The following is a 10,731-nucleotide window of genomic DNA, read 5'->3' on the forward strand; positions in this document are numbered from 1 at the left end:
GAAACAAGGGCACTCAAAACATTTCGAAAGTTTCAAAACGTTTCAAGTTTCAAAGCCAGGCTTGGCTTCAGCACTGGTCCCAGCTGGTGGTAGCAGCCTCCTGTCATTCCATGCACAGCCGGAGGGCTGCAGCCCCCGGGAGGATTCTGGCACAGCCCCCACCCCTCCCAAGGGGATGCAGCCCCTGGATCTGCATGCCAGATGACAGCATGTTGTTGCTGCCGGCTGGTGCCAGCAGCAACACCAATCTTCCTGGTGCTGGTTGAGGGCTGTGCCCAGCACCGGTCTCAGGTGGCAGCAGCAGTCTCTTGTGATCTGGCAGGCAGATCAGGGGCCCCCCGCACTCCAGGGAGGAATCTGGCAGAGCCCCACAACCCTCCCAGGGGTGCGGGCCCCCAATCTGCCTGCCGGATCACACAAGACTGCTCGTGCTGCCTGGGACCGGCGCTGGGCACAGCCCATACCCAGCACTGAGAAGATTGGTGCCTATGGGTGAAACGTCAAAACATCATCTAAACAGCGAAAAAGTTTTGATGAAATGAAAATGCAAGAGTACTTTGAAATGAAATGAAACTCCAAACAAAACACTGTTCCATTGAAACGACAAAATGGAAGTTGAAGTGGAACGGTGCTGTTTCGCACAGCCCAGTATTTAGCGTTGCTAAATGTCTGACAGTGCTCAAATTTTTTCTTTTTTATTGAGAAACCTAAGTAATTTTATGATGTGCCCCACTTTTTCACTCCTCCAGTTGAGTTCAATGGAGAAGATTATGCGTTGTGTTGAAATTTATGTACAACCCATTCCAGTTCCTACCAAAGTCTATGAGAGCTATTGTTTTGACTTCATTGGGAACAGGATTAGGCTTCTGATTGGTCACACTATGTGAATAGTGTCAGACACAGATAGAAAAAAAAGCTATTTAACATTCTAACCTGAAAACATTTCATATCTGGCCTGCACCCCATTGTTCACAGATGCAAACAAGTACTCGAGGTAGAAGGCAGACTCAGTAATCCTATGGACCAATGAAGTCCATGACTTCAATAAAAGAAGGATCATAATACATATGAGTATCTACTCTGCAAGGAACAGCCTCAGACTTGTTCCTATTTGTAATCAGGCAAAACTCACACTAACTTGAGGATCAGAACGACAGCCAGGTCAGCATCCTGCAGTGAACAAGGCATCTCTTCCTATTAGATAGGATCATAGAAAAATAGAGCTGGAAGGGACCTCCCAAGGTAATCTAGTCAAGCCTGCTGCTGAAAGAAGGTTCATCCCTGACTAAACTATCCCTGTAAAGTCTCTGTCTAACCTGCTTTTGAAAGTTTTCAAGCATGGAAATTCTTGACCTGCTCAAGCTGCGACAACTTCTCCAGGTAACCTGTTCCAATGTTTGCCCACCTTCATAGCCAGAAAGTTCCTTCTGAACTTCCTTCCAGCCTAAATAACCCCTGCAGCAGCTTGAGGCCATTAGCGCTAATCCTGTCCCTTATGGCCACACAGAAAAGCCCATCGTCATCCTCTCCATAATCACACTTCAGGTATTTAAAGACTGCTATCCAATCCCACTTTGGTCTTCTCTTCTCCAGGCTGAACAACTAGTACTTTCAGCCTTTTATCATAAGTTTTGCCTCTAAGGCCTCTTATTATTGTGGTTGCCCTGTACTGAACTCTTTCCAAATGGTCCACATCTTTCTGGAAGTGTGGGGCCTAAAACAACATGTATTATTCCAGGTGAGGCCTCAACAGTGGTTGCTGAAGAGAGAGGAAGAATCACTTCCTCAATTTGCAAGTGACATTCCTTTTAATACAACCCAGGATGCTTTGGGCTTTTTTTTTTTTTTTGCAACAAGAGCACACTCTTGTCTCATATTCAGCCACCATAACTCCCAGGTCCTTCTCTACAGTACTGCAACCAAGCCAGTCATTCCCCAGTTGATTTTTTCTAGTTGTTGCTGGAGCCACAGATTAACACATGACAGAGGGAAAATTAATAATAGTGTTTTGTTCCAAAGGCAACTAGAGAGCAAGTCCAAGAAAGGAAAGCAATCAACAGCATGATGTATTAGTACAGACAAAAGCCATCATGCAACAATTAAGTATACTTCAATTATTGTGCAGCCCATAATATCTGATTCCATTGTAGCGGAGATATTAAGGACATGCCAATGACCTTCAACCATACAGGTATGCATGCTGCTTGTGTATAATTGTCAGTGATTCAATAGGAATATTGTGCAAAGGATGAAGGCACAATGTGGTCTGAAATGAGATGCAGTATTATAGCAGTAATACATGACAATAACCATTAGTTACAGAACACATCCTCAGTCAAATTGGAAAACTCAAGACATGTTCACTGACAAAATAATGTAAAATAAAGTAAAGCAACTTCCGAATTTGAATACATTTCTTAAAACCTAGGGAGGAAAAAAATTAGACATTGCACCAATAAAAGTTTCAGAACATGCCCTTCAATCTCAAATTCAGATATCATAAAGAAATGAGACTCTTTGGACAGGTACAGCAGGATCATAGCTGTCAAAAATGCGAATTTTAGGCTATGTATTGTCCATAATACAGACTAGCAGTTCCACTGATGTCAATTTAAATTATAGGTTTGGCTGTCAGGTATTATATAAGTCACTTCATTACAGAAATGAAAATAATAGAGATGGAATAACTTACTTGCAAGTGAAAGAAAGGCCTTTATTTCTGCTGCATCTCTTGGCACATTGCTCCGTGGTGTTTAACAGCTTGGTTTTTACCTCCAGTGAGTTGTCTACTTTAATTAGCATCATCTCTCCTGTCTTTCTGAAGTCATGAAGAGGATTTCTCCTTCTCCCTTTGCCCTCTGTAGAAAAATCCAACATGAAAAAAAAAAGAAAACAAAAGACCTGAAGGAGAGCAGTAAAGGAAGGTTCCCTAACTTTTTCTTGTGTACCCATACCAGCATACATTTTATATTTAACCCCTTCGATACCAATTATGATTATAATGAAAATTAAATCTGCTGTTACACAATTTCTCCTGCATACCCCCCAGCGATGTCTTGCGTACCCCCAGGGCCATGCGTACCATTGTCTGAGAACCCCAGCATTAGATATACAAAAACTTCTTCAGGAACTAAATGCATATCAGTACCTACAGCACAGAAGGAAATGTAAAAATGAGACCCAAGGTCTAATATCATTGCTTTTGGTCGCCGATCTCCATGTTTTTTCAGACACAGGGACTTTTTACAATAAAAAGAGCCCACTGTAGCTAAGTTAGTGCATAAAACTAAAGCAGGATGCCATCTGAGACCATTCAAGAATTCAAAAAAATTCCTTTTTCCAAAAAAAAATATGAAATTGAGATACTACTAATTACCTTGACATGAAAAAAAAAACAACAAAAGAAAGGCAAAGAAAGTGCTTAATTTGGATATTTTCTGGTACAGGTATGTGCTTCTATGATTAGGCTATTGGCTAAACAAGGCCGGAGTTGAAAACAGACTGCTTCTCCACCTTGTGCTGGAAAGAAAAAGAAGAAAAACAACCCAATACTCAACCTGAGTAATCTCTCTCACAAAACCTTCCAGCTTCATCAAAACTGCTAGGTAGCTGGGAGAAATTTCTTTAATGAGAAATTTGTGTTTCATGATGAAGAATCATTTCACTGAAACATTCCCAGTGAAAGACCCTGCTCAGCAAACTAGGCAAGAGCCGGTACGAGAAACTTGTCACTGTTAGAATCTGATCGCGTCATCATGCCTTTAATGATTTTTTTTTCCTATTTCTCCTTTCATAATTTGTTTCTTCTGTAGACTCTTCAGTAATGGCTAGACAAAGATATTCAGTTAGGAAACAAAAGAGGTTCATTGGAGCCTATAACTGTAAAAATACAAAAGGCCCAATTCTCCATTACTCTGTAAATAATTGATGCAAGGTCACTGTGCTACCACATTAGAATGGTTGCATTAACGTTCACTGTGCACCGTTCTAAATGACTGCACAAGATACAGGGCAGCGATATTTGTGGCCCTAAGTTTCAGAAAAAAACTAATACCAACTATATGACGAGTGAAGCGTTGAGACAGCTCCCAGTGTCCCCTTTGTTAGAATGCCATCCTTGTTTTGAGGAAGGGCATGACAAATTCACACTTTCACTACATACTGCTAAATCACCCTTCCTAGAAACAGCTTATCCTACAAATGCTCAAGCAAACTTATAAAACAACTGATATTCCTTGGTTTAGATCAGACTGCACCAAGTTTCAGCTGTAAAAAAAAAAAAAATCCAAGGGAGAGAATCTCTCCTCCACAGCTCATTCCTATAAAAGTCTTTACCTCTTCCCTCCATCTTGACTTGCTCAAGCAAAACAATGCTATGTAGCAGTTTATTTTTTCAGGCACAATTTTAACCATTCCCATGCAAGCATAGGTTTCCTTCAATTCTTGGTTACTGTTACGTGAACATGCTTTTACTTAAAAATGGATTATTTTCACAGATTCCTTAGTTCCCCTTTTGGTAGCTCTTGGGTTCATATGACAGAGTAAATTACAAGATAAAGGAGAAGTTTTATGGGGAGCACTTTGTTTAAATATTAGCAGCCCATCACTGGCAACCATTCTCCCTTTACTGAGTACCACTAGCCGGCATAAATGAAGTTGCCTTTTCTTCAGTACCCATGGTAGAGCCAATGCACTGCAGAAATTTCAGTCTTCTGCGCCATAGCTACTATAGCAAAACCAGCCTTAGTATCAAAAGTTTGGCTTTTATTTTACAAGATTTCTTTATTATTGCTGAATTATTTCTCTGGAGTCAGAGCCAAGATCTCTGTGTCAAATGGAGGTGAGAATCCATCTAATAATATCAAAGTATTTATTTCCAGTTTCTGCTCATAACATTTCCTATTTACCAATAAGTATCATTATCATAAATCCATATGATAATGGGTTCTTAACATGGCACTAGCTAGTATGCAAGGTCCTGATATAAAAAAAAGGCAAGAAGTTCAGTTTAGCTAAAACGCAAAAAGCACAGTTGTGCTTTTATTTTATTTTATATTATTTATTTCTTGTTATGAACATGAGTCTACAGATTACAGGTTTGATCTTGCATTTAGCAGTTTATCACTACATGATTTACTTTAGCTCTGAAATAACTGCATTCTCTGGCCCTGATCTAAAAGAAAGGGCCAAATTCAGCCTTGCTTTAACACCATGAGAAGCAAAAAACACTCACAGAGAGATTAATTTTATATTTCTAGCAATAAAAAATAAAGCAGAAAGAACTGAATGAAAGCATGAACTTTGTTTTTTTTAATAACAATATGGATTTGTTTAGTAACCTTTAAATAAAGTATATGTTCTCTGATACATTAACACCCATTGGGCAATGGGCTATCATCAGTATGTGCATAACAAAATGTATGGTTACCTGACAGGTACTTAATTTATGAAGCCTCATTAATTGAAGAATGACTTTTGAAGAATGATTTTTGCCTAAGAAAGGAGAGCAAGCTAGAGAGTGCACACCCCATGAGATGGATGCTGTCCTAGAAAGGAAGGGGCTTGTGTTATAGCCATCACAATTAGGCAGTAACTTTTCCAGTGCTGTTTGTCCACTGAATTTTATATTAAAATTAAGTGATTATTTAATATTAATATTAATATTTCACATTCATTAATATTAAGTGAATATTTAATATCTCCAACTGCTTCAATGGGAAAATGACCTGGGAAGTGCCTAGCTGTGGCCTGGTGGCTAAAAGCACTTTGCTAGGAAACAGGAGATGCTGGTTCAAACCTCCTAGAAATAAAGACACCCTAAAACTTTTACCTCCTGCTCCTTGGGTAAGTGTGCTGTCCACTAAACCGTTGGCCCTGGGGCCAAATACAATCCCCAACTGTGCATAAGGACCAAAAATGCAGTTTAAAAAAAATCCTGTATAAGTGATTTAGGTGTTTGAAGTAAAATAGGTATGTACTTTATTTTGGTATTTTTTTATTTTTTATCAGTAATATTGTTCAGAGAGATGGCTATTTCATGTGAACTATCTGAGCATAGACAAGGAAACCTCAATGTAAGAGTAGTGCGTTTTATTTTTATGCAGGTGATCAAGATAATCAGCAAGGGCAGAGGTGTCTAAGGTTTACCCCTACCAGTTACACTACTTACATTGTCTATACTAAGGCCCTGTTACATTTACACCTCTAAAACATGTACATTTTTGCTATTACTTGACCAAGCACCTTTCACTCCATCCAGTGAGATGCACTGAGATCTAGTGAGAGCAGCTTTATGGATTTCTATCACATTGGGATTTAGCTGTGTAAGAAAAGAGATATTTAACTGAAACTTTTGGACCCAAACCAGTACATCTAACTGACAAACATCAGAATTAAGTCCACAAATTAAGGGTGGTAGGCGGAGGATTCACCCACTGTTTACCCCATCCCCTTCTTAGCCAGGTGCCCTAAACATAGAGTTCACAAGATAATAGGAAAGTAGGGCTGGAAGGGACCTCACAAGATCATCTAGTCCAGCCCCCCACTATTCAAGGCAGGATCTTGCCCGACTAAACCATCCTTGACCAAACTGTCCGTGTTTGTCTAACTTACTTTTGAAAGTTTCCAAGCACAGAGGTTTTCTAAGTAGCTTATTGCAATGTCTGATCACTCTCATACTCAGGAAGTTCTTCCTAACCTCTAGCCTAAATTTCCCCTGATGTAGCATGAGGTCATGCTCCTAGTCCTACAGTCACAGAGAAAAGCCCATCTCCACCGTTCTGTAAATTTTCCTTCAGGTATTCGAAGACTGTTATCCTCTCAAAAAGGGATGAATTATCTTCTGTTCTCCAAGCTAAATAACCCTAATACTTTCTGTCTCAAAAGCCTTGCTGAAGTCTAGGATGGACCATGTCCACTGCTCTCCCCCTATCCACAGAGCCTGTGATTTTATCAGAGAAGGAAATCAGATTATTCAAGTATGATTGGTTCTTGGTGAATCCATGCTGACTGTTCCTGAGCACCTTGTTCTCCTCTAGGTGTTTTCTTTAGAACCAGACTCTACGATCTTTCCAGTATCAAGGTCAGGCTGACTAGTCTATAGTTCCCCAGATCCTCTTCCCTCCCATTCTAAAAGATGGGCACTATGTTTGCCCTTACCCAATTCTCCAGGACCTCACCCAACCTCCAAGAGTTTTCAAAAAGTAGACCCAATGGGCAGCTATATACATGCAGGGAGGCTGCTCAGATGTGCTGTATTACAGAGCATCAGAGCACACTCGATTAATCGAGTGTGGTAATTACTGCACTCCAGAAGACTCCAGCGTCATGTGTATCTTATTTGACGAGCTTTAGTTAAAGAGCCCCCACCACCATTTTTCAGCATGGACACACTGATACAAGTGACACTCTGCTTTATTTAAGGTAGCTCTCAGAGCCACTCTAATTACAGTGCCCCCCTCCCCTCCCACCGATTCCCAGGGCACATCTTTGAACTCCCAATGTCTCTGAAATTACCTAAGTCAGCTCCTTCACTATCCTAGAGTGCATCCCATCAAGCTGTTCTTGAAAGCATCTAGTTTCTCTAAGTAATCCCTAACCTGGTCTGCCACTATTCCAGGCTGTTTGTTTCCTTCCCTATCTCTGCTGCCAACTGAGCTTGTCATCTGGCAGCTGCCCTTATTTATTAAAACCAAAGTAAAAAAGGCAGAAAATTCATCAGCTTTTCTCCATCATCTGTGACTAGATTGCCTTCCACAGACTGTAATGGACCTGTGGAATCTATAGGTCCAAAACTGGTTTCCTCTTTATTTTTTTACATACCGGTAAAATCCCTTTTTATTTATTACTTTTTATGTCCTTTGCCAGCTGCATCTTAAATTGTAGCTTGGCTTTCCTAATTTTCTCCCTGCAATACTCCTATGCTAATCTGTGGTACTATGACCAAGTTTCCATTTTCTATAGGATTCTTTTTTTTAGTTTCAACTCCTTGAAGAGACTGCTGGATACCCAGGCTGGTGTCTTATTGCACTTCTCATTTTTTCCATCTCATGAGTAGACAATGGAACCTTAAGAGATCACCTTTAAGAAAGCCTCCTTAACATGCAGGCATCTATCTTGGAATCCTTTTCCCTTCAAATATGCCTCCCAAGAGATCCTGCCCACCAGGTCTCTACATTTATTAAAGTTTGCTTTTATGAAGTCCACGAAGCACGTCTACATGTGCACATGTACTGCGCAGTAACCTAGAAGTGTTCATCAAATGTGCGTTTTTATTTTTTCCCTTATTCTGATGTCCTCCTTACTTCTTCCCCTTAGGATCTTGAACTTCATCATTTCACAGTCACCCAAGTTACCTTCCACATTCACAACCAATTCCTCCCCCATTTGTGAGCAGTAAATCAAGAAGAGCTTCCCCCCTTGTTGGTTTCTCTTCCATTGTATCAAAAAATTATTCCCAACGCACTCCATAAATTTGCTAGACATCTTGTACACTGTTGTGTTTCCCTCCCAGCAGATGTCCTAATAATTAAAGTCTCCCAATGAGAACTGAGTCCTTGTTCAGGTTACTAAACAAAAGATGGGTAGATCCTCTTTCTTGCATGATCTCAACATCAAATAATTGTTTGGCATAGTTAGGTGCAGGGAGGCTGTTCTGTTGCTTGAAAAAACAGTTGCATGCTAGAACTACCGCATCACAAAAGGGATGGTAACAAGGGAGAAAATGTAACCACCTCAATTCTTTAGGTTGCATGGGAATCTATTAAAGAAATGGAGGAATTGATTGTGAGACAGTTATTTTTAAAAAGTTCAAGAATATTTTGATCCATACAAGAATATAAATTTCCAGGTAAGACCACTGTATTTTACTATATGTTCATATTAAAATGATGTTATATAAGCTTTGGTTGGTTAACAGGCAGACTAATTAGAGACTGCTTTGTGTATGGTAAGCAGGTCAAAAGATTAAAATAAGAAACTGGCTCAGCTTCAAAAAGCAGTTTTTAAGAGCTAGGCTAATGTAAACTTTGTTTCCCAAACATACTAGGAATGAAGCAAGGAAGACCCAAAGTGCTTCTAATTAAAGCAAGTCCACTGCCATATAAAGGCAAGTACCACAAAAGCATATACATGTTTGCAATAAAAAGTGGAAACAATTACAGCATAATGCAAAAGTGTCCAACAGGAGAATCCTATGCTCAGGACAAACAGCAAAAAATCCCAAAAAACAGGTTGATATATATACAACTGAAGGAGAAGCCCTAATAGTGATGATATAAAAACAGACTTTGTCTCAATAATATTTACAAAGTAAGTCTGCAAAAGACTAATTCCTGGCAAGGAAATAAATGAACAAAATAGATTTCAAAATAGATGTTGGAGTCGAGTGATGTGTTTTTACAGCAGGTGTATGCAATGTCCACCATGCTGAAAAAAAACTGAATGTGCACAAAATGATCTCATGTGGCAAAACCACAGTGACATCTCAATATAAAAGAAGAGATCTGTCAGCAGAGTATGAAATAATACAACAAGAGTACCATGTACACTTGGGCTGAAGAGCAGTCTGCAAATGCAAACAGGTGCATAACTTGTCTACAAAACAGGATGCAAAAATATTCTCAGGAATTTAAGGATACATTCAATGGAAGAGAATCTACTAAGGAATCATACAGAGTATTGCCATAAATATACATCCCATGTAAAGAAAAAGCCAAACTTGACCAGATGGCAAAATCGGTTGTTACTGAAAGAACTGAACTGTTTTAGTTAGCTATAAGCACATTAATGAATAAAAACAAGTTCAATCTATGTGCAAGTCCAAACATTTTTAATAAGGTCAACAAAATGTTACTACATCTTGAGAAATGTTAAGTAGGTCATTTCTGCACCACAAAATGATTATTTATTTTCAGTCTTGGACCAAGTCTCAGCAAACCAGGCTCAACAGAAAAAGTGCAATACTCAGCACATTCAACTCCTCTTCTAGCACATATTTTTAAGTGGATTCCCTTTAGAATTGTTCCAGCACTAAAGATGTCCCGGGGTCTTTCAGTATCTGGATGGGATGAAAGTAATTGCTAATGACTGCTGTTTTGGGGGGAATTATTAACACAATGAGCAATCACATAAAATTCTATAATGTGCCAAAGAAAAAGAACAGTAAAACAAACAGAAATGAATGCAAAATTGGGTTCAGAGAGGTTATTTCTGTAGGACACAAATTCAGTGACAAAGAAGTTTGACTGGACCCAAGAAAAGTGGAGACAATTGGATGGATGAAGTCAGCAAAAAAAAATCCCACACAAGGAGTCTGTATAGAGGTTCATCCCTAACATAATATAGTTAAATGCTCCTCCAGTATATTGTTTAAAGACAATAAAGTCACTGGGATTACTTTAATTTCCAAATGTTTTGCCAAAAAAAAGACAGAAAAACCTGTAAGAAATGGGTAGAATCAATCTTGAAAAAGTAAACATTTCTATTCTGTCCTAATTTCATCTATCTGCCTATAAGTTCATCACGGGGGCACAGAAGGGAATTGGTAAGGTTTTATTCACCAAGGCGCCCCCGGGGGTTACAAGAAATAATGGCCACAAGCTAGCAGAGAGCAGATTTAGATTGGACATTAGGAAGAACTTCTTCACAGTTAGAGTGGCCAGGGTCTGGAACGGGCTCCCAAGGGAGGTGGTGCTCTCCCCTACCCTGGGGGTCTTCAAGAGGAGGTTAGAT

The 10,731-nt window shown here is 39.5% G+C and overlaps 1 protein-coding gene across 1 annotated transcript in view; it reads right to left on the minus strand.

Annotated features, from left to right (window-relative positions):
• The window catches only part of HGF (hepatocyte growth factor), an 85,159-nt gene that overhangs the window by 67,066 nt on the left and 7,362 nt on the right, over window positions 1-10,731 (minus strand). The window contains exon 2 of the mRNA XM_014521299.2: window positions 2,693-2,858. Coding sequence (XP_014376785.1) covers window positions 2,693-2,805 — 113 coding nt within the window. The 5' untranslated portion in view covers window positions 2,806-2,858. The remainder of the gene's footprint in view (window positions 1-2,692; window positions 2,859-10,731) is intronic.

Source organism: Alligator sinensis, unplaced genomic scaffold (assembly GCF_000455745.1).
Source record: "Alligator sinensis unplaced genomic scaffold, ASM45574v1 scaffold481_1, whole genome shotgun sequence".
In the NCBI taxonomy this organism is placed as follows: Eukaryota; Metazoa; Chordata; order Crocodylia; family Alligatoridae; genus Alligator; species Alligator sinensis.